Raw genomic sequence first — 25,906 nt, 5'->3', positions numbered from 1 at the left:
TTGCCATCCAATAATTTGAACATGTACAATAATAGTGTGAAATACTGAAGAATATATGAACAGTGTGACTTGACTCCACCTGTGTAAAGAAATACCAGTAGGTACTCATGACCTAAACAATATTCATAGTTAGTGATGCCATCTAGTGTATCAAAGTATCTAGTGTATCAGTTAGTGACCAGCAACTTAAGTGTATCAAACATTTTAAATAATTTGGGGTTGTGAGGGAAAATGATTTTTCTTTAGTTTGTAGCAAAGCTTGGGACATTATTCTAGTTCAAAACATTTTGTAATGTGCTAGAAAATCCTGCAAATTATTTTCAAGTATACTCAGTTCTGCAAGATCGTAAAGCAGTTGTACTTGATCATCATGTTAGGGTCTTATTTACTGTATTATCTCTGTTCCATCTCTTCAGTATTTTGATGGAATCCCTCACTTTATTCAACCTTCAAAGCTCCTGAGTTCTCAGTGGAATATTCTTGGTGAGAATGTAGAAAGGGAATTTTGTGAGACTTCCTCCATTGTAGCTAGTGGTTACTATTGCGGAGTTCTTAAGCCAGTTTTCAATATTTTTCTACTTCATTATTTTTATAAATTCACGTTCCAATTTACCAAAAGCCTTTCATTCTGCAACTATTTTATTGGTTTATTGATTGATGAAAGTTTTTCTCTTGTAAGATTTTCTAAATTTGGGAAACAATGAATAAAGTTATTTATTAGGCTTAATTTGATATGCAAAGCAGGGAAAAGTATCTGAAGGCCATGCTAAGGGAGTGTGTTCAGAATGATTGAAAAAGACAGGGAAATGTGTATTTAGTACAGATTTTTACATTAGAATCTGAAAATACTTTTCTTCATTTGAAAAATTTTATGATTGTTATGTATGTGAGCATTAATGTTTACAAAATATAGGGTATTTCCAACTATAGTACCTATAAAAATAGAATTCTTCCTGACTGATGCGTTTTCTTCTGACCAATTATTTTGATGTACTTGAAATTTAGCTACATTTATTTTGTCAAAATTAGTAGTTTTTGAATGCCATTCAAAATTCTTGGTTGCATTGTTTCCATAATGATGGAAGCTGAAAATACGCAAAAAGTGTTCCCACAAATTTTGTCTAAACTAAATCTCATAATCAAATAATTTATGAGGTAGTTGATAGTATATTTTATATTATAATGATTCTTGTTGCCGATGCAAGCAATTATGTTAATGCAAGAAAGTATGTAATTTTTGTTAGCAATACAAGTACGAAAGGAGTTTTAGGATTTACTATAAAATGGAGAGCAATGAAATATTTTCTTAATCTAAATCCTCAACACCATATGAAAATTGACTCATAACATAAGAAAACTGACTCTTTTTTTCAGTCATGTAAAAAAACTTTGTTAGGAAGTGTATTTGAACTCTGAAATCCATTTGTGAATTGTAAAAAAGAGTAATGTAAGCAAAAGAGAAGCATATTAACGGAGATTGTTTAATTATAGAAGAATTTTTTAACAATTTAGGTTATATACACTCTTTTTTGCAGAGAAGGGGGGAAAGCATTGTGAAGAAAGTGACTGTTTTTATTGAAATTATGCATAAAGCTCATACACAGGTAATGAAATGATTAAAAATTCAGTGCCATAGGATTCAGTGCCATAGTTGCTAGCAATTGCATGTTGAATGTTCAAATCTGTAATTAGTAAAGGCCTGCTGGGAGCGATACATTGCTAGTAAACATTGAGGTAAGACAAATATTATTGTGGATCATTGGAGTGGATAGATATTCTTGTATCTAAGGCTTAAACTTAGTGCACTGATCTGCCAAATAGATAGAGCTGTAAACAATTTCATTGTTAATGAAATAGAAGGACACACAATCATAGTAGGTTCCCCCTTAGTAGAGTGATAATCTTTTGATATATTCTGCCAGCCTCAATTATTGCTCCAGATCTACGACATTTTGAACTGCCGAAAATCTGGTGGCTGACCATATCCCTTGCGTATTCGATTGGTGAAAGATCTGGTGACCTTGCTGATCAAGGAAGAATAAACACAGCTCGGAGACAATCCAGAGATATGTGAGCCATATAGGGGGCCTAGCATTATCCTGTTGGAAAATGGTTTTAGGATGACTTGCCGTGAAGGGAATGCAAATGGCCGCAGGATGTCATTAACATATTGTTGAGCTGTTAAAGCTGCATGCAGGATGACCAGAGTCGTAGGGTCGACCTGCTGTCATAAGTCACACCATCACACCAGAGATAATGGCTGTGTACCTCTGTAAAACAATTGCTGTTAGCCTCCACACAGGGACCCAGTAATTGTCTGCTCCAAGACTGACATAGCTGAATACTATGTAATACCATCTGCCTGGCAGCTATGATGATCGGCTGTGACACCATTCCAGAAGACTGTATTGATATTGCAGGGTAAAAGCAGATATCTTAAAGACTCATGTAAGCGCAACCCCACCTCAGGCAAGTGCCGTGAGATAGTGGAAAGTGGCACCAATGGTATGGAAGAAGCTGTGCATGTTGGATAACAGATAATGATGCCATTGGGCAGTCCAGGCCTGTTTCACAGTCATTCAATCTTGTCTTTTATCCATTTATGCACCTTCACTTTCCAGAGTCTTGGTTCAGTCAATGAGTACCATATGGCAGCCATTGGTTCCAGCACTTTTGCACATCTGTGTCCCTATGGCCTATTGCTTGGCATGACCAGCCCACTTAATGCATCCCTAATATGTGACCACATTTAAGGTTAGGTTAGGTTATTTAATTATGGCAAAGCCTCGGGGGCTATCTGCCTAAGGGGCGGGATGCCTTCGTGGAGGACTTTCTAAGGGAAACTGGCTCGTATACCTGTTACACATGGGGAAAACCACGAAAACACCCATGCAGCCAGCCCATTCGCGGGATTCAAACCTCGGATATGACGACTGTGATAAATGATAGTGTTCCAATTGGTGATGAAGGAGTGATAGTTGAAGTGGCTGAGAGCAAGTTCGGGAAAATGAAGTATGGAAGAGGAAAGCCTGTGGACGGTCATTGGGTAATTGGTGATATAGAAAGAGGAACGAACAGATGTTTTTTTAGAGAGGTTGAGAATAGATCAAAGATGAGTTTGGAGAGAGTGATAGTTGAATGGGTGTTGCCGGGATCAACTGTGGTTTCATACTGCTGGAAGGCATATAGTGGACTAAAAAATTTAGGTTATGGCCGTCTGACTGTCAACCACAGTCTGTACTTCCTTGATCCCGGATCTTCCGTGATCCGTGATCCCGGACCGAACTACGAGTGTTCAGCGACTTTACTGCTCGGCCGCTGGTGGGCGACCACATTTAAAGTTGTCCAATTGTTTATAAAACCTTCAACATGATGGCATTACCAGCTGTGTCTCCAGAGAACTGCAACACTAGCAATGAGAAAAGATAAAGTCTACAAAAGTTACTTGTTTTACGGGATACTAGAAGCACAGTAGAAACATGCACTGTGACTGAAGTTAACATACATTGGCCTTGAAAATTTAATCATTTGCATACTGGGCATGACGAAATTTGCTTACAAAATTTTGAGATGATCGGATTTTTTTTAAAGTGTTTCCTTCTCTTTCTCTTTTTTTTTTGGGGGGGGGGAGAGTGTATATTTCTTAAAGGATCATTCATTTAAAACCACTTTTTTTAATTGTTTTAGTGAGCATTACAAAGAAGAAATGCTACCTGCAGCTATCCAGCTTTTAAACAGTGAATTAGCAGAATTTGATGTTACAAAGGTAGATTTTTATGAAACTTTTGACTGTTTTAATTATAAAATACTAATAAAGATTTGAAGCTAGAATGTAAATATACATATTGAATTATTTATATTTTCTCTTTTATTACACATTTTTATGGAAAAATTATATTGTAATTTATTCGTTGCATTTTTGAATTTCATAGTGTTTATATATTCATAATATTCATAAGATTGTACAGTAAAAGATCAAAATCCCTCACTGCTTGAGACTGAGTTGTGTGAATCTTTCGAGTTTACATAAAAGCCATTAGATTTGAAGGAAAGAAAAAATTAAAAATATATATATAAGAAATTAATTTTTAACTTTATCTTAAAAAATATAAATTAAATACATTTAAATTCTGTATAAAAAGTGTACAAAACATTACTCTAACAGTTTTGCTTTAAAATTTTAGCATGTTCTAGTTTAAGTACTTCTTCAAATTATACAGAATCATTATTTTCTGATCTGTTACATGGTTTTATTATTCTAATTTTTCTTCTTTAATATTTGCAAGAAAATTATTACTTTATTTAGAAACTGTCATTTTGATATTGCAAAAAAATAGTATTTTTAGTTCTAGTAGTAATAAAAATATAAGTTTCTGGTACAATATAAATAGTAATATGAAATTAACACTAATATAAATAATAGAAAATTTTTAATATAGTAGTAGTAATACTACTACTACTATACTAATTATACTATACTATTTACTATTAGTAATACTACTAAATAGTAGTAGTATTACTACTTAAGTAGTAGTAATACTACTACTATTTAACAGCTTTAAAACTTTAATATAAATAGTAGTATGAAATTAACACTAATATAAATAGTAGTAAATTTTTAATATAAATAGTAGTAATACTACTACTATTTATATTAACATTAATATAAATAGTAGTATGAAATTAACGTTATGGCTAAAGAATTTAATGATAGACACATTATTTTACAGCTGCTAACTAAAATCTATCTTGGTTTCCTCATCAAAATCTAACAAAACGATAGCATTTAAATATTCATAAGATTTATTTCATGTCTGAGTTAAAACATTTCGAATTACAATATTTGGTACACTTCACAGGGTGAGGTAAATTTTTGGTGCATGTGCACATATTTTGGCTGCTACTTCATTAATGTAAAATTATCAAAATTCTAATTACTGGAGTCTTGCTTGATTAAAACAGCACAGAATGATTCTTCAATTAGAGGTATAAAACTAGTGACTTCTGACAAAAGATTTATGTGACTGCAGTTAAAAAAGAATTTTTTAGTGGATTGTAATATATTGCTTCAATACTGAATATGAATTCATCTCCAGTAATGTCCAAATCTATTAAAAAATTTCTAATGCAACTAACTGCGTGCCATTGTTCACATTTGAGAGTTTGCTAATGGGTTCTTAAGCTTCTATATTTTCATACATATATTTCTTTGTTTAAACTGGATTTTATATATTGTGCTCTTCATCATATATATATATTGTTTTCTATTTTATGTAACTAGGTTCTTCATCTTATTCCATCACACTGGTCAATAGCAATTTTAGACCAGTTTTTGATCAAAGCTCTGCGTTCTAGATTGCACCAACGATATTGTTGCAGACTTCAGAGTGCTCTTTCTCGGGGAGAAAATTTGCTTGTCAAATTCTCAAAAATTCACATGGAAAGTTCTTCTGTATTGATGACTGAGGACAGGTGAATTTATATAGTGCTAAATATTTTTATTTTTAGTACAGTCAAAAGTCGTTAATCCGGACTCATCGGGACTTCGGCGATTCCGGATTATCGATTTTTCCGGATTATAGATCATCAGTTTAAATCTGGTAAAATGGCATGCTGAAATTATAAAAGTAAAAATATGAAACCGTAGTTTACGAAATGAAGAACAATTATGATCTAAAGGGTATCAAAATTTACAAAAAAAAGCTTAATATTTATTTGTTTACTTTATTAAACATTTCTTTCAATGTAAGTTGTTTCAGTTGCTTCGTTTTTATGTGATAATGCATTCTCTTTAATTCTATAAACAGACATAATTTCTTGTTCAGTTACGAAGTTCCGCTGTTCAAGTCCTATAATTGCTGTGTCGAGAATAACGACTAATTTGTCAATCGAAATTTTTTCGCTTTCAATAACCTCTGTCACTTTCTTCGCTATCGGAAGCGAATTATAATGACGAGGCATTTGATTTAAATCATATCAAAGACGGAGTACATCGAGATGAAATACTACATTGAGTAAGCAATTATAAGCCAAATAAAATAAAAACATCTGCTCTTAAGATAAGGATAGTGCTGATAAATCAACTTCCAATTCGTTGCACGCCGCCGCAGCGTTAAAGATAAACAAAGTTTAGATAAACAAACGTTTAAGTTTAGATAAACAAAGAATATGCCTTTATCCATTTTTTGCAGCAATTCCATTTTTTGTTTAATGGACTCCGAAAGATACTTGCGCTTTGTATATCCTTTACATATTAGTAAATATATATCGGAAATTCTATTTGACATAATCGAAAGTTCAAGCTTACTTTTATAAAATTGCTCTAACAGTCTGCAAAAAATAATAATCCGGATCCAACTCGAACATTAAGGAACAACGCAATCTGAAACATTAACTGAAATAGATAATTAGATAATTTTAGCTTAGCTTATCCCGTCCGTTATACATTAAACGCGCATGCGTAAACGTATTTTGCGCACGCGCACACGCAAATTCGCAGCGGTAAAGGTCTTACGCGCATGCGTCAACGCGACGCATGCGCAAGAAGTTTGTAGCTTTGAGGTCCGGATTATAGATCATTCCGGATTATGGGTGTCCGAATTAACGACTTTTGACTGTATATTATAATAAGAAGCAAAATTTTATAGTTTGCAGAATTATTTCATAGGGCATAAAAATGGGGCATATGTCGCCTAACAGGGAAAATAAGTACAAAGTCTAAAATCTAGATGTCCAATATCCAGAATGATCTAAAATCCGGACCTCCAAATCACCAGCAATTTTTTCCCCCTTAGAATTTTTTTGTATGCTTTCTGCAAGTACATTTGATATTTTTCTTAATAAAGCATATGGAAAATCTTGATTTTTAATTTCACTTTGGCCTTAAATAAAACACCTTCCTACTACAGAATTAATCATTTATTAGCATAACTCTATACTCAATGATTTGATGCATGAGTTTTCAAATACAGTACAAAGTCCGTAATCCGGACTCGCCGGGACTTCAGTGATTCCAAATTAGGGGTTTTTCCGGATTATAGATCATCAGTTGAAATCTGGTAAGATGGCTTGCAGAAATTATACAGTTAAAAATATGAAACCGTAATTTATGAAATAAAGAGCAATTATGATCTAAAGGGTCACAAAATTTACAAAAAAAGCTTAATATTTATTTGTTTACTTTATTAAACATTTCTTTCAATGTAAAATGTTTAAGTTGCTTCGTTTTTCGGTGCTAATACTTTCTCTTTAATTCTATAAAGACATAATGTCTTGTTCAGTTACAAAGTTCCACTGTTCAAGTCCTGTAATTGCTGTGTCGAGAATACTGACTAACTTGTCAATTGAAATTTTTTCATTTTCAATAACCTCTCTGTCACTTTCTTCACTATCGGAAACGCACATGGGTAAATGCTTTACTGGCTTTCTGCGCATGCATAGCGGATGCGCACATCAAACGCGCATGCATAAGTTTGTGGCTTTGAGGTCCGGATTATAGATCTTTCCGGATAATGGACGTCCAGATTATGGACTTTGTACTGTATTACTTTCTTCTATGTTTCATAATTCTTATTTCTTATAAATTAAATATTTGAACATACTTGATTTTAAGTACTTAGCTGGCATGGATACTTAGTTGTGACAGTGTGTTTAACTGACAATGTGTACATTTAGACAGAAAAATATAGCAATATTTTAATAAAATTGTCCACATTGGTCCAATAATTTAATACTTCTGTGAGTTTCAAAACTCATCCAATTCTTCATAAGTTTAACTTCCAAATCATTTTCTCAATTATCAGTAAATTCAATTATTTGATTCTTAGAGATCCCACTTCTGATTTTAATGTGTGCAGAATTTTAGCATATCATATCAATATGGACGGCCAGATAAAAGCCTTCTGCACAAAAGCCCTTCTTCCCCCCAAAATTTGATGATTACCTACACAACAAATATCTATATGGATGAAACGAATAGCTAAAAACCCACGTTGACAAATACCCATGTGAATGTATATGCTGCATAAAGATAACTTTTCCATTATTTTCAGCTACTCGTATTTTCCATGCATACTACTTAGCTAAGTATGTTGTTTCATTTTCTTGGAGCATTGGTATGTCATTTGAGTAATTTTTTAACATAGTGAAAACCCTAATATGAGTGAGAATTGTGAATATTTGATTACATTGTTTTTAAGATGATTAAAATAAGCATCTACTGATGTATAAACATGTATGTAAAGTCAAATTTTTTTAAAAAATAAGATTTTAAAAGGCACGTCAGGAGAAATGTGCAAGTGTAATTATGATTAAATTTAGAAAGAAATAGTCAAAAGTCTTTAATCCGGACTCGTCGGGACTTCGGCGATTCCAGATTATCGGTTTTTCCGGTTTATAGATCATCAGTTTAAATCCGGTAAGATGGCATGCAGAAATTCTAAAATTAAAAATATGAAACTGTAATTTATGAAATAAAGAGCAATTATGATCTAAAGGGTATCAAAATTTACAATAAAAAGCTTAATTTCTTTGTTTACTTTATTAAACATTTCTTTCAACGTGTGCATGTGTAAAGCATAGTACATTACTCATAGTCGAAATTAGAAAATTGCAACCAGAAAAATATTTGATGTGTATTCCTGATATTTATAATGACGAAGAAAATGATTTAAATCATATCGGAGTACATCAAGATGAAACACTCCATTTAGTAAGGAATTATAAGCCGAATAAAATAAAAACATCTGCCCTGAAGATTAGGATAGTGCTGACAGATGAACTTCCAGTTCATTGCGGGCCACGACTTCTCCCCCCCCTACAGAACAGCATGAAATTCATAAACAGATTTCGGAATGGTTAGAGAAACAAATCACCTTTCTGTCACTTTCTTTATGCCTTTATCCCTTTTTTGCAGCAATTCCACTTTTTGTTTAATGGACATTGAAACATGCTTTCTCTTTGTAAATCCTTTGGCAGCTCCAGAATCGGAAATTCTTTTTGACATAATCAAAAGTTCAAACTTACTTTTATAAAATTGCTCTAACAGTCTGCAAAAAATAATAAGCCTGATCCAATTAGAAGATTAAGGAACAACGCAATCTGCAATATTAACTGAAATAGATAATTAGATAATTTTAGCTTAGCTTATACCGTCCGTTATACATTAAACGTGCATGCGTTAACGCATATGTGCATATTGCAGAAAGTTTGTAGCTTTGAGGTCCGGATTACAGATCATTCCGGATTATGGACGTCCAGATTAAAGATTTTTGACTGTAGTAGCATATATTTAGTCTAAACTTCTAAGTGCTTTATGGTTATTTTACTTGTGCATAATCTACAGCAACCTAAGATAGCTTTTTCTGTCCAATTTTAAAATCTGTACTCTCTGCAGCATTAAAGACCTAAATGTGATACTTGCACATAAACCTTCTTGTTGCATATTATGGAAACTGCATTTTGTCAGAAAAAAATTGATAAGTTTATTAAAACATTGCATGTTTTTATCTAAATGTATATCTTGTCAGCTAAGCGTGCTATCAGTTTAATGTTTGTGTCAGCTAAGTGACACAGAGCCCCAAGTAACATATCGTGTGATGACAGAAATTAGTTTTGGCTACAGTAATCATTGTCTGTGTGTATTTTATTGAAAACCGCCTATTTGCTTGATATGTATCTCAAACCAAAACATCTACATCAAAACATCATTGATTTATTTAAAACCTATTGAATAATTTTTATCTTTGACACTAATCTGACAAATCATTATATTTTTCTTTCATTAGTATATGACTATAAACACACAGTAGCTAAAGAAATAACTTATGCAGCAGTGTCTAAACACTTCTATATTGAGTAACTGAATATCAAAGAGTATGATAACCCATTATGTCGATATTACGCTTGGCAATTATTGCAAAGTGCCAAGGACTTTAACAGAAATTTCTTTTCATATTCAAAAAATAGATTTTGTAAATGAAGTTCATAGGTCAAAAGATTACATCTAGTGCTTTGTGAATTGAGAATAACCGATTTGTTATTCAGATAAGTGCAAGGCTGGTGCGGCTGCACCAGGTGCAGAATTTAGGAGAGGGAAATTTTTTTAGACTTTAGAGAAGCACCAAGCAAAAAAATTAAGGAATGGCAAGATCTTTAGAATTTAGGAAAGGCACTGGAATGTAAAATTTAGAGGCAGCAAAATTTTTAGAATTTAGAGAGATACTTGGCATTCAAATTTAGGACCTAGTGAAACTGCATTGGGTCACCCAATGTCTAGCACTGATTCTGGATAAGCCTTCAGTATATGTGGGAATTGATTTATTCAAGTTTCAGATAACCTTTAAATATGTGCAGAAAACATGCATGAGTATAATAAGTAACTAAACTAATATAATTCATTCTTAATGCTTCATCAGCAGGATACAGAAGCAAGACAAAATTTAGCAGGACAACATCCCTTTATCACCATTCTCATAGTACAATGCGTATAGTATATAGCGGATGCTAGTGAAGCTTTGTGATGATGGCCATGAATTTGAAGGTTTTTCATATATCACAAACAGAAAGTGAAAGTTGAATTTGTGAAGAAATGATAATAAATGAAAAGGGTGTAACAGAATTTTTTTGATTGCAATGACAATGCTTGAATCCTCAATCAACTAGCAGATGGTGTGCCTGTACCATGCTTTTTTAATCCAGTAAAGAATGGCTACTAGTAATGAAGAAAGTAACAGAGTGGTTGTTGAGAGAGAAAAAATTTTGACTGACAATTTAGTGGAAATCTTGATAAGACAGTTACAGGATTTGGACATTCGAACATTGAGAGTGAACAAAAAATTATGTCTTACGTGTAGAAATAAAGAGAAAATATTAGCACAAACTATGAAGCAACTTAAATTGAAGGAAATGTTTAATAAAGCAGACAAATAAATGTTGAGGGTTTTTTTTTAATCCAAAGGGGTTTTGTAGCTGAAGGACTATTGTTTTCTTTTTGAGATTTTGCGTGGAATCACTATAAATGTCCGTTTCACTTTTCAAACTGTTGCCACCAAATGTTAGAGGCCTGCATTATATTTGAAGAAATTAAATAATGAAAAATATGCATAAATGTATGTATATTTCTCGCATTGTGATAAAACGACGGTACATAGAACCATCGAATTTTGAATGACATAGTCCTACTGTGAATACGGGCATATGGAAGACCAACTTTGAAATTTATTTTATTATATTTGTTTCATATTTTGTAAAACATTAACGAATTTTTGGTTAACAAACTCGAGGATTTCAAAGCGAGCCATGGCAACGTTGTGCAGACAAAACATTTTTATCTCCAGCGCGTGAATCTCTGTATCGGAAATTCTAAATATATGCTCATTTAAAAACTATTTTGCGATATTGCTGTTGAACTGAATTTTATGGTTTAAGTGCAAAGAACGTGATATTTAATAAATAAATGTAACACACAAAATGTTAAAAAAATGCCCCTTTGGACGTAATTTAAAATCTCAAACCTTTCAGATTTTTTTTTTTATGTAATTATTTTTTTCATTCTGTGAAGGTCATAAATGTTTCATTATTTCATATTTTTAATTTATAATTTCTACATGTCATCTTACTAGATTTAAACTGATGATCTTGTATATGGAAAAGTCCCAAATCCAAAATCTGTGAAGTTCTGTTCTCAGACTTTGTGTTGTACTATCCTTTGATATAAACTTTTATTAATCTGTATATGTGAAAGCCATAGTTGGAGCTATATGCATTTAATTAATGGAGTGTGTTTTTGCGTGAAATTATTGTCTAAGTCCTAGTAATGGTAGGCTTAACATGTACAGTGATGTTTTTGTTGAAACTCAAGAGGAAAAAATTACCATGGTTTTAGTTTGGAGATCCATGAGATAAAGAGCACAGCATGTGTATAACATAATTTTTGCAAACTGTGAGAAATATATATATATATATTTATACATACTTCTCAGAGATCATAAAAGTTATATTTTTAGGACATATTTTTACTTTTTATCATTTTTGCAGTATTCTGGACATACACTTTTCATAAGTTTTCTTTTAAACTAAAATAGCAAATTATATTATTAAAACAAGTTCTTATAATATAACATTTTTAACTTGTGCAAATATTTGCTGCATTTTGAGCAAACAGTAATCATGTGTATTGTTTTATTAAACTTAATTCAGTTTTTAATAATTTTCATGTCTCCCTCCTTCTTACATATTTGCTAGTCACACTTAGTTTTTATTAAATAAGTTATTGATAACCTCATTTTGATAAGATCTTGCATATTATTATTTAATCTTTTTGCAATGAGACATAAATTTGACTGATTATGTGTATTGTATTCATTAACCACTTGTCTTATCATTTTACTTTTATTGTCATGTTTACTTTTGTTAGTTCCCAGCAGGATTTAAATTAGTCAGTGCATATGAGAACAGGGTTCTTCATTTTGGCAGCAACTGCTAACCATCTCAATATTAATTTCTTCTAGCTTTTAAATTTGCCTAGGAGTCTTTTGTCATTACACAAGTACTCTGGTGATCTAATAAAAATGTTTGTTTTCAACTTTCTTCTGTATCCATTGTTGTCTGGAGAAATTACGATTAGGACAATTAGTGTTAAATTTAAAATGTTTGTTTTCAACTTTCTTCTGTATCCATTGTTGTCCGGAGAAATGATGATGAGAGTAATTAGTCACCTGGACATCTACATAGAGCCAGAGTCACATATAAAGGAGTATTCTGTATTATTAAGATAGAGAAAAAAATGTATATCTTTGGCAACCTATCAGAAACACAGATCTGAAAAATCACTAATTAGCATCATCACTCCTGACATTGAGACAGTGAAGTTTCCCCATGTGCTGGTGACCTTGAAGCACTGAACATCACTGTGTGCCTAAGCATGTTTTGCATTTAAGCCTAACATCCAAAAATGATTCCTTTAAAAATCTACTTTCATTGAATTATTTGGATTCTTGCTATTTCTTATAATATAACTGAAAAGCGTAATACACTGATGGCCACTGTAAATGCAACACCCTGAAGGAAGCATGCAAATAACATGAAATTTACAATATGCATTAGTGGAGGTGAGATATGCAAATGATTAGAATTTCAGTGCAGATGCACATCATGTGCGCCTGTGGCGCCACTTCAAAGCACAATTTAAGGCTTGGAGTTTTTGATGATTTCAAGTTCGACAATTGTGTTTTTCTTGTGGTTTTTTCAAAAAAAAAAAATTTGCCTTGTAGTAAACAGCGATCATCTTGTGATCAAGTATCCAACTTCGACAGAGGAAGGATAGTGGCCTACAGAGAGTGGGGTTTATCTTTCAGGGAAATCGGTAGTCGTGTTGGACGTAACCATACAACTGTAATGTGGATATTTGACTGTTGGATGCAGGAGGGTACGACGGACCGACATGTTCGATCGCATCCACCTCAGTGCATCACTTGACATGATGACAGGAACATTGTGCACATGGCAGTGATGGATTACTCAGTCCCATCACGAAACAAAGCACATTCAGTCTGCAACGCATCATCCAGTGTCAGCGTGTACCATTCGACGTCGTTTACAGCAGAGTGGTCTGTCCGCAAGATGTCCATTGCTTTGTCTACTCTTGACACAGAACCACAGACGTCTCTGCCACCATTCGTGCAATGAAAGAAGGATGTGGATTGCGAATAGAATGAAATTGTCTTTACTGACAAGTCATGCTTCTGTCTGCAACACCATGATGATCAGATTTGAGTCTGGAGACACTGTGGAGAGAGAATGCTGAACAACTGGGTCATGCACCACCACACTAGTCCCGCACCGGGTATTATGGTATGGGGCGGTATTGGATATCACTGTCGCACTCCTCTAGTATGCATTGCCGGTACTTAAAATAGCCAACGCTACATCTCCGAGGTGTTGGAGCCAGTTGGCTGTCCTTACCTTCAGGGCATGCCCGCAGCCATATTTCAACAGGATAATGTGCAACCACACATGGCACGCATTGTCCAAGGGTTCTTCATCAATTGCGAGATGGAATTGCTTCCCTGGCCGGCTCCCTGGTTGCTGAACGATTGACCCAGATTACATCCCAAGCTGCCACACCAGGTCAACTTTGGCAACGTGTGAAAGCTGTTTGGTCTGCTGTACCCCAAGAACACGTCCAAAGTCTCTTTGTATCAATGCCGAGGCGTGTGGCAGCGATGATCTCCAACTATGGTGGCTACTCTGGCTGCTGATTCTGGAAGGAACCACACTTCACAGAAGTATATAAATTTAATGATTTGATACTTGGTCAACATGTTATCTACTAAATAAAGTTTGTTGTGATATCTCTCGTCTTTCTTGGTGTTGCAATTTGGGTGGCCAGCAGTGTATTTACAATTGAAATCAAAATACATTAATGTGCAATATTAGCAATAATGATGGAATTTACATATTTAAATTATTTTCATAAAATAATAAAGTAAAAACTTAAGAATTCAAATATCAGTACCTATTATGTCATATTGCTGTAGTCACATACAAAATTTTAATCTGCTTGCACTGCATGACACATTTCTAAATTGTAAATGTGCATTGTAAAGATTGCGCATTTTACATTTATAGAATAAAATAACAAGTAGGATTCATAACAACAAGGCTACCAATCAAGATTCCTTCACAGCATTCTTACGTAATTTATATGCATTTAAAATAGAACATTACATTTGAGTATATCAAATATGATATGCTGGGCCACCAGCACCACTTTACTATTATATCACATTTGACATAGTAGGTCCACAGAGGGGAAACTGAAGTGTATCATATATGGTATGCTAATTAACCCCTTAACTGCCGCAGGCGTATATATACGCCTTGCTCAGCCGATGCGTTAACTGCCCCCCAGATGCGCAGCCGATGCGTTAACATTGCGAATAATTTTAGGTGTAGCAGCGCAAAGCAAATGATAGCAGTTTGGAAGGACGTATATATACGCCTGGGGCAGTTAACGCATCGGCTGAGCAAGGCGTATATATACGCCCGCGGCAGTTAAGGGGTTAATGAATGTGACTTTCTGAGATTATTAATATTGTCTTTATTTGATGTGTTGTTATTTATTTGATAAGTGTGTCTTGTATTTGATGTGCTGTTATTTATTTGATATATATATATATATATGTATGTATAAGTCAATAGCCTTGTAAAATGTTGAAATTATTTACATTGTTAAATTTTCTGTACTCATGCAAAATCTTTTTTACCTGTTTTTGTCATTTCTGAAATAGGATATGTGCTGTGTGTAAGCGCTCATTTGTGGAGCCATCTTTTGCAAGACATTCCAATTCAGCCATAACTCACTTACAATGTGCCAAACATCTTAGTGTAACAGTGGAATCATCGAAATTAAAGACAGTTCAATCAAATATAAGATGATATAGAAAGCAACTTATAGTTGTTAAAGCCATATGTATACCTATAATATATATATGTATGTATCTATGCATAGATAAGTTTCAGTTTTTTATACTGTATAATCACTGCTTTAAATACATATTTATTTTCTTTTGAATACATACATAATCCTAAGCTTATCATATTACAAATAATTGCAATAAAAGGAAGGATAATTGTTTTAATGATTAATGAAAAAAGATGCTGAAATACATATTGTGAATTTTCATTTTTATAAACCTTTATGTGATAAATCAGTATTAAAAATAATGTAAATTAAATTGTATATAAAAATGATTAGAGTTTTTATTTATTTTTAAATACCTTTTATATCATATTCAGTTATAAATTTTCCACATTATTGCTCAACAGAATACCCATTAAATAAATTTCATAGATAATTTACATGAATATATGGAATTCACTAATAGCCATATCCAGAAAATAGTCTCCATTTAATTATTAACAAAAGATTAAAAAAAATTAGCTGGACAAATTATTTGTACTTTGGAATATTATTCCACATAGGAACTTACTATAGCAGAGCTATAAATGCTTCATACGTTTTTATAATTTATGCTTTAAGAAGTGCAGCTATTGTGCTGAAGTTCTTCGTTGTGAGTAAAATGCTTTCCAATCAAAAATTGCTTTAATTTTGTGAAAGGTGATGGTTACTGGAAGCAAGTCATGATTGTAGGTGAGGTATTTCCTAACCTACAATTGAATGTTCTGTTGCAGATGTATTAGATGTGACAACATGCAGTTAGACATCATTGTGGAATAAGTTCAGTTTTTGTGAAAAGTACTTTGTTAATATCCAAAAGTTCTATGAGTAGAAGGATCATCTCTGCATGAAAGGGATTTTGACTGTCCTATTTAAAGTAGCAAGGAAATCCAGATCTCATTACTGCATATAAGAAGCTTAATTATTTCCATATCAACCATTATCCACTTCCAAATCAAACATCTTATTAGTTCCTAGAGCAACTGAAGTTAGACCCTGCAAGTTTCATTAAGCACCTAACTAGATATTGAATTGATGGCAATCAAAAGTGAAATGGAGGCATATCTTGTTCAACAGTGAATTTTACCGTCTTGTAGGTAACAAAGGCTGGAGAATGGCATAGAAACAATAGATTTGAAGCTACAAGTAGGGGTCAGAAAACATGCCTCCTCTCAAAAATCAAAAAAAAAAAAAAAAAAAAAACTGATATAATGCAAGATGTATTATATAATAGAATATGTTTATCTGAGTAACACACTTTTCTTTCCTAGGTAACTTTTAGACATGATTATAGCTCATTTTTGTGTATGTTATGCTTGACAATTTTATTAATCAATTGTGGATGGCATGCTGTAGATTGTTCATATGATTATGCTAACAGATCTCTTCTCTTGTTTGCAAAGGATTTAATATAAATTCCGACTTTTAAATTATGTATCTATTAGTTGCTGAATGGATAAAATATGAAATAGAACACAAAGCAAATTCCAAATTTGGGCTTCTAGATGCCCATATTCAAATGGAGAACTACGTTATTAAAAATTTGATGTCTCTAGGTACCGCTGTTTTTTCACAATGAGAGGAATTTCTTTAAATATAATGCAGGGCTTTAATGTTTGGTAGCAAGTTTAAAAAGTGAAACACTGTTTTATATTGGACGATGCAAAATGCCAAAACAAAATTAATAGCCCTCCTTTGCAAACTGCGTCTTTGGGCTAAAAATTAAAAACTTAAACCAGTATTTCAACGCTGATTTTAAAGCTAGAACTATATAAATTCACGTGTATTTAAAGAAATCTCAATTTATGTGCAGTTTTCAATTAAATGGGCCTTTTGCACGTACATTTTTGCTGCAGTTTCAGCCACAGGTTCCGATAATAGAAACCTGTAATGAATAATGACACCCTAAAGTAGAATGAAAAGGCAAAACAAAATGCTGATTTTTCACTCAAAAATAACTTAATTTATTACCTTTTGTGTTGTGCTTCATGTAAAAAAAAAAATTTGATTGCAGAACAAATATAGCCTACCAGGACTACAAATAAATATATTACATAACTGCTGCTGACATTAGTCAGGATCCAGTGACTATTATAAGAATTTGCAGTCATCGAATCCAAGAGGGACACACAGAGCATTATGTTGGATCTCAACAGCCACACTCACTGGTATGCAAGGCGACTGACATTTTGTCTGATTATTAGAGATCATATAACCACATCAAGTACACTGGATTAAGAAACTGAGTTTCTTAAAGCACTAAGTATCTGCATGTATGATGACGACTCTGCAATAAATTTTATAAGCAAAGCAATTATTGTTTTGACTTATTTTATGACAAAGCTTAGGAATCAGCACCTACAATGATGCACCATTGGCATGGCGTGATTTTTTTCTTTTGCTCACAGCATCATGAAGGTTATACCTGAATGTGAAAGCAACAAAAGGAATGAACACTATAAACTTGTATTCTTGGCTGCTAACTGCAAGATAAAAAACTAAGAAGTTTCAGTGCTGTGCATCGATGCAACTTCAAAAGTACTTTAAACTGACATAATTTAAAATCAAATGCCTAATCCAGGAAGTTATGTTTTAATGTATATGATATATAGAATTTGAAGTAATAAATTGAGTACTAAGCTATGATTTTTCAGCTAATTTCATTTGATTTTACATTTATTTTTTATGTTGGTGATGAGAATTTGAAAAGCAAAGAAATCATTTTTTTATCCAAATGTTTTTAAACAAGATGAAATTTAAATGAACATTTACAATTTGAAGAAAAATTTAATACAAATATTTCTGTATTAAATAGTAGGTACATCTTCATAAGTACTCTACAAATCTCTGTAATACATTAAAATATTTCAAACTGAATACATTTAATTAGTAAAAGTGCTCTTGAAAATCACTTCAGAAAAAAACAATTTTTTAGTTTCATTATAGACTGCCAACATTGTTGCCTTAGCTCAGGGCTTAATTTCTAAAAGTAGAAGTGCCAGAGCCCTCTGAAGACAAGGAGAAAAGAGGAACAAGAGTAAATAAACGGATAAAATGACTATTACAATCATTAATAACTTTAAAAATTGAATAGTTAATGATAATCAAATTATTTAATTGTTGTGACTATTCATGTTAACAATTAATATTAATTAATTATTTAATTCATAATTAATTTATTATTCATTAAAATAATTAAAGTTATTAAATGATTAAAATTAAATAGAATGCATGAAAAAATTAGTTTAATAAGCAATTTTTAATGTAATTTTATTGCTAAAATTAAATTTTCGAGATTAAATTTCTATTGAAACTGTTGTTCAGTTATATAAAAGTATCCATCAGGAAATGTCAGCATCTGAAGCCTTCTAATTTAGGGCTCCGGTGCGCTCCACCTAGAATTAGAATTTATCTTAAAAACTAAGAAGTAACGGAGCTGGGCTTCGGTGCAATTTAAGCTCTGCCTTAGCTGTTTTCTTAAGAACTTGCCACCAAAATCTTTTTCGCATTTCCCTTGATATTGAGTTATTGATATTTCTTGTTGACTTCTATTTAAAAAAAAAAAAAAAAATCTAAAGAAAAATTAAAAACTTGGAGATTTACCAGGAGATAAGAGGAAAAAGGAATATCTCAATTTTATTGGGAAAGTTGGCAACTGTGCATTATTCATAGCCATACCAAGTGAACTTTCGCCGCTTTTTCAGATGGCATAGACTGTCCTTCACCATCGATAAGCAAGTGGGCTTTGCTTATCGATAACGAAGTTTTCAAATAAAATAAAACTGAAGGATTCTTTTTTCTCATGTGCTTTACCATTCATAATTATTATTTTAAATCATACATATACAAACACTAGATTCTAACATGTATTTCATAATCATGCATTATTTCTGCTTAGACAACAATAAAAACATGCATTAATGTTCATTACTTTTTATACTCATTACATGCATAATTATTTTATTAACAAGAGAAGTAAACTAAGCATATCTATACTTTTGATCATTGTATCAGCAATTTTCTGCCAGTTTCTGTTTATTAAGACTTTTGTAAAAGTCTAACGATGAATTAACTAGAATAATGGAAATCACTTACTTTATCATAGAGATTTATTCACATTGCATCCAGTCTTGGATATAACAATAAAAATAATTAAATATGAAGGTAGGCCCTTTTCCTTTCTGTAAGATTTTCTAATACAACCTTACCACAATTCCACATAAAACGTAAATGAAGCATTGAGACTTCGTAATCGATTACATAGTATATCAACTATTCCCCATTGATGGTGAAAGGATAGCCTGTGCCATCTGAAAAGCAGCGACCCAGCTGAACTGATAGTACAAGGTGCCATCAAGTACTTATCCTGCTTAGCTTTAGTTCTTTGATTAGCCATTATTAAAGTTCTAAGGTTTAATATGTATAGCAGTGCTATATCTTTAAATGAGACTGTGCAAGACTGCTTGCTGCCCACAATGTTCAGTATTTCCTCAAAATGACACCTGTCTCATCTGGCACATTTTCCACATCTCTTACCAATTCAAAATGTCTGGTTAATAGCTGCAAAGATACTGGCATGACAGTACCTACCAGGCAATTCAACAGATGGATTCTGACATGGAAATGAAACAATATGGACTGCAACATCCCAAAATATGTTTGTGCCCAACATGTAACAGCTACTAACTCACAAGAGTAGATGCACAGGAACAAAATTTAATTATTTCATCCTTCCAATATAATGCATTTGTAAAATAAACATGATTCTGCTAACTGCCTTATTTAATGGTATAGAAATTTTAACGGCAGACAGTATATTTGTCATCAATGAAATACATGTGGCACATTACCAATTGGTAACTGCAAAGAAAGCCTCCAGCTGTCTGATTTGAGGGGATGCAGCATGACACAAAATTCCTTTACTTATGAGCATGCTGCATGATACATATACCTTTTATTAAATAAATGATAATGATTTTTCTCTCTTTGAAATATTATTAAGAATTTTACCTTTCTGTCAATCTTCTTTCCTGACGTTAAAATTTCAATGCTGAAAAGTGTTATTTTGGAATATTGATATACACTGGTATAAAAAAATTAAAAAGAACAACTATAAAAGAATGCTTTATAGTTGTTCCAATATGTTAATTAAGTCCAATGAAAGATGGCTGGCAGCTCAAGGTCAAAGTTTATCATGGCAGTCTAATTGTATTCACCTTTGCTAAACAAAAATATATAAAATTTTGCATCCATTCTTTTAATGTGTGGATGGGGATGTTTCAAATTGATTTAATTTCAAGGACCGTATGAACAGTTGGATAAAATGTTCACAAGTGGTAGATGAAATATATTGCTGAGAAGGCATCTGGCAGGTTGTTAGAAGTGGCATGCAATTAGGAGAATGCAAGCAGAACAGATGCCAACACATTACTAAAGACCTAAAACTAACCAAAAGCATGATGTCAAGAATCTGGAAATGACTGAATTGCTGATATATGCAAGTAACAAGTTAAAAATGTACCACAACAGACTTTCAGGACCATTATCTAGCAAAAGATTCCTAAAAAAAAAGAGACAAGTGATGCCAGTCCATATTGCAAGGGGCACAGATACTGTTGTTTGGATATACTGTGAGTGACAGGCTGGATATAAAGACTGTGTGCAAAGTAACATACGATTTGTGTCGAATTGTGAAACATGGCCTTTCACAATGGGGGACAGATCATCATAATTGGAGCTTTACAAACTGGAGCTAAGTTCATTTTATTGATGAATCTCATATTTGCTTAGAAAGGAATTCCAGAGGTGCTGCTATGTGGAGGGAATAAAATACAGACAATTAGCCTCAAAAATATTCATTAAAGGCATCAATATAAGCGTGGTGGAATATGTTGTTCAGGTTTGCAGTCAATAATATTTTTTCCCTGAAGGACAATAATACCTGTCCCCTTCATGCTGTACAACTGTCCAATTATCTTGAGGATGAAAGAATCTGAAAGAACATTTGTAGACTGTACAAAGCTACTGATGAGAATCACTGCTGCCCCCATCGAGCATTCTGCAAGTGCTTGTTCAAGGCAGTGTTTTATCATGGATACATTTTATTACTGCAAGAACTCCTGGGCAATCTAATACACAACACAGAAAACTGCAACATTTACATTTTGGTCATGAGTGACCAAACGTCTTATAAATTTTTTCTATATATCTCTAAAAAGTTGTAATACCAACTTTCTGCATCCCACTTTACATCACAATTTCTATATTCTTATTTATTTTTTACAGAAATATGCAATTTCCTATTTTGAGGATATGTTAGGCATGATAAAAGAACTTGTGCAAGTTCCATGTTCGTATTTACAAAATCATTTGAGTTCCACGAGTTTTTATAATTGTTCTTTAAGTTTTCCTGCCAGGACTATAATCAAAATTTTATTGAATTTGTGTGGTTTAATAAATCTACTGATTTATTGCAAGAAAAATTAGGGTATTTTATTAATAACAGGTGAAAATTTATTTTGGCAAGACTTAAGGTTGTTGAATATTAGTTAAAGAAATTGAATTCACAATATTATTTAATCATTAGCCAATTTTAAAAAGTTTCAAATGATATAATACTTTTTATAAAGCACTGATACCTTGATAATCAAAATATGTTTTGTTCTCAAAATTATAATTAAAGTTTTAAATATATATAATTTGTACACTCCAACTACATCACCTATGCTAATCTGTCAGATACCTGGCTTGTACTTAAAAGCTAAAAGAAAAATACCAAGATTTATGCACTCTGAATTAAATAAATAGATCCTGCACTTTATACAAATTAGTTAAAGAGAAAAAAAAAATATTTATGTATGTGTGTTTATTCCCATTTTTTATAATATAAACCGTGTTTTTGTCTCTCAATTAAATATAACTCCCATTACTTCTTATTTTAAAGCATTTTAGAAACAAATAATGTTTAATTATTTTACTTAAGGAAGAAAATAAATATTAGTTACTTTTCAGAATTTGGTAAGTGCAAGTTACAGTATTAGTATGGCAATAGTGCAACCAATAGACAGAAAGGAAACACACTTCTTTTTACATAAAATTTTAAACTTTACAGGGAAAAAAAAAAATATTTTTAATTCATTTCAACATAACATAGAAATAAAATGTAATTTGCAAATACTCAACATATAAAAATTACATAAAAATAACATATTAAAATGGAATGTCTCCGACTAGTAACATTACAGATAATTGCACAGATTTACAGTAAAAGCTCAATAAGATGACCACTTGTGTTACAGAATTTTGGTCTTCTACAAAAGTGATTGCTTTACAGAACATGATTATAGGTAATGTTTAATGCCATCAAGTAATTATGTTCTCAGATGTACTCTCATTTTCAGAAGTTGTTGTTTCAAGTGGTCACTATAACAGGTTTCACTATCTATTTTTAATTTTTTAACCTGGAATTTATTCATATTTTAAATTCATGGCAGATTTTTTATAAATTACGTTTGGGCATACAGGTCATTTTCAGAAGTGGTGACTGCAGGTGATCACTATGAAGGGTTTCATTGTATACAGTACAAAGTCCGGAATCATCAGGATTTGTGTGATTCTGGATTTCAGATCATTAAATGTAGTTAATCTCGTAAGATGACATGTAGACATGCCAATTTTGGGGCTTCGCTTGTTATTTAGGTTAGAAGAATGCTAACCCTCCAAACAGGACCAAAGCCAGTGCGGCCAACTTTTGCAGCAGAATTTAGGGGCCACAACATTTTAGAATTTAGAAGAGTGACAAGAAGCAAAATGAGGAATGGCAAAATTTTTAGAATTTGGAAAGCCAGCAGAATTTAGGACTCGCAAAGTGAATGCGTAACACGACTGCCCTTTTCCCTCACAACCACACAATCAAGGCCCGGAAATGTAATTCCAGACATCTTCAATACAATACTAATCAACATACCATTATTATGGTGAAACACCCCAGACAACATGATGTAGGAATCTTGGTCAGGAGAAAAATCGAACTTAATGGCTCACTTGCTTACCTTAGTTGAGTAGTATATTCTTCCATTCCTAAATTTTATAAGGATGGGAATTTTTTTTTTATTTAATTATTCAATAACCCTTTCCCCCCCCCCCCCCCGTATGTGCTGTTGTTTTGGATACTGGATATCCACATTTTGGATTTTGCTCTGTACTTATGTAATTCTGCACCTACAGTTTTTTCACATTGTAAATATTTAAAAGATTTTATAGGATTTAGCTTTAGTAATTTTGGTTTAAGACTAAATTAACTGCATAATGTTTCTTTAAAATACACATAAAAATTAATGCAAGTTAAATGCTTAAAAAGCATGTAATATTTAGAATCAGTGATGGCTCACTTTTAGGAATTAAAAAGCTTTTTTTTTAAATTGTTTTCAGACAGATACAAAAAAAAAAAAGTTTTAATATCAGTTACTAATTATTAAATAGCTGATAAAAATGAATTATAAGAAAGACTTTACATAGTAAATTCCACAGTTTAATATAGCAATATAAATGGTGCATTAAGGACTAAACCAGCTTACTATCAAGCTGAGAAGCAAAAGCAACCAGTGATGATCAGTATGAACTTCATCACTGCTAATAATGAAAATTACATTTCAAAACTGATTTGCATTCGTATATAAGATAAACAATCTGCTTTATCATTGTTTATAGTTTTACACTTTTCATTCTAATCCTTTAAATACAGAACCAGAATTTAGTATTCTAAGGAGAAATGTTCAGTTCATAAAATATTTACTCATACATTCCAATTTTTACTTATGACACTTATTTTATAAGCCCCCATTGCTAGCACTAATGTGCAAATCCACATAATTTGATTTAAAGTATTTCCAATCATAGTCCCTTTTTCAAGCTGTCAATTTCATTATGTATGTTTGATCTGGCTTGCTTTTCATATTTTTCACGAAAAGGTCTTGTCGCATAAATATTAGGTACCTGCAAGAACAGCTCAAGCACCTAAAACCAAGAAAAATAAGTTTAAAAACATGTCAAATATTGATACACATCAGATATAAAGAAGTATCAAGAAAAAGCATTTATTTCATAAACTGTTTCTAATTTAACACTAGAACTACCAGTAATTAACTTATGGCTGTTTCTAAGGTAAGAAGAATCTACCATTTAGGCAGGTTGGTATTTCTGGAGTAAGCCCTTGCTCGTATCTTTTAAACTGCACCAACATTCTGTTTAAAAATGACAGAAATACCACTGACTGGACAACTATCCCATTATTATAATCAGTGTTTATTCAATGGGAAAATCTATTATTCAAAAAATACAAGCTAAACAATAAAAAATACTGCAACAATATTAAACTTTTAAAAAAGGCAAAGTAAAACTGAATTCAAAGATTTAACAAGGATAATCTACACGCACATAATTTATATATTTTTACATGCAAACAGGTTCCTAGCAGACTGAATGCACACATAACCGATGAACAGCTAGATAAAATTTATTTTTCCAAAAGAAACACTTTACAGTTCTTGAACTTTCCACAGAATCATTTGTACAGCTCTTCTCAATATCACAGAGCACAATCAATAGTTACACTTCAAACTACTAAGAACGATAAACACTATACAACACGAAGTGCATCTAAAAGGTGAAGCTCTCACATATATCTCAATACTCTGAGGTCAGCTCAGAACTAACAAATGAGAACTGATGCTCTCTTCAGGCTGTTACAGTCTCCCCCCTGACCGCCGAAAAATTTCCAGTATCCTCCATTTCTTGAAAATACTGGGAAGCACACAGTTAAAATGACATATTAGGGCTGGATACAGTTACACACAGGACCTATTACAGTTATTCAATTACAGTACTTCTTAAAACTTATTTTGAAAATAAAAGAGCAATTGCTGATTCTCACATAAAAAGTATACTAAATCATGAAAAAAAAAAATCAACAATGAATCCTCCCCCCAGGAAAATACGCCTATTATTGGATAATATAAAACATAATTTGCGTGCATTAAAAGTTTTGGAATCTGAACGCAGTCACTTATCTGAGGCCATATTAATGAATATATTGATCCAAAGTATAGATAAAATAAACACATAAGTTCATGATAAAAAAGAAGTTCCTGCTTTAGATGAATTTTTAGGTTTTTTGGAAAACAGAACTTTATATTAAAAAGTTTGTATAAAAACACTAAACAAAAACCAGTGCTGAGTAAAAATATTACCGTAATTTCCGGAAGAACGCTGCGCTGTTTACATGTTTAAAACTTAAAATTTTCAGTGGGTGTGCCGTTTCTATCCATGCGGCGCTTAGGTGCAGTAAAACAAAATATTTCCTATGATGTCATGCATAGTTTGAATGACCTTGTTATTGTATATAGTTTGGATGACCTTGTTATTGTACATAGACTGGTGCTGTTCCCA

The 25,906-nt window shown here is 32.4% G+C and overlaps 2 protein-coding genes across 8 annotated transcripts in view; one reads left to right on the top strand and one right to left on the bottom strand.

The window, feature by feature from the left end:
- LOC118198788 (transforming growth factor-beta receptor-associated protein 1-like) overlaps window positions 1–18,106 on the top strand; it is a 214,021-nt gene extending 195,915 nt beyond the window's left edge. For all 4 annotated transcript variants that reach the window (XM_085814824.1, XM_085814826.1, XM_085814825.1 and 1 more), the window contains 3 exons: window positions 3,688–3,766; window positions 5,282–5,472; window positions 15,291–18,106. In XM_085814824.1, the coding sequence (XP_085670950.1) occupies window positions 3,688–3,766; window positions 5,282–5,472; window positions 15,291–15,438 (418 nt within the window). In that variant the 3' untranslated portion in view covers window positions 15,439–18,106. The remainder of the gene's footprint in view (window positions 1–3,687; window positions 3,767–5,281; window positions 5,473–15,290) is intronic.
- Window positions 18,107–22,564: 4,458 nt separating this feature from the next.
- The window catches only part of LOC118205394 (uncharacterized), a 63,791-nt gene continuing 60,449 nt past the window's right edge, over window positions 22,565–25,906 (bottom strand). For all 4 annotated transcript variants that reach the window (XM_085814831.1, XM_085814830.1, XM_085814829.1 and 1 more), the window contains exon 6: window positions 22,565–24,475. In XM_085814831.1, the coding sequence (XP_085670957.1) occupies window positions 24,353–24,475 (123 nt within the window). In that variant the 3' untranslated portion in view covers window positions 22,565–24,352. The remainder of the gene's footprint in view (window positions 24,476–25,906) is intronic.

The sequence above is a fragment of the Stegodyphus dumicola genome, chromosome 4 (assembly GCF_044657685.1).
Source record: "Stegodyphus dumicola isolate Sdum_Otavi_A_Nest chromosome 4, ASM4465768v1".
Lineage (NCBI taxonomy): Eukaryota > Metazoa > Arthropoda > Arachnida > Araneae > Eresidae > Stegodyphus > Stegodyphus dumicola.
Note: the sequence above shows the minus strand (reverse complement) of the source record. Positions and strands in the feature narration are given on the sequence as shown.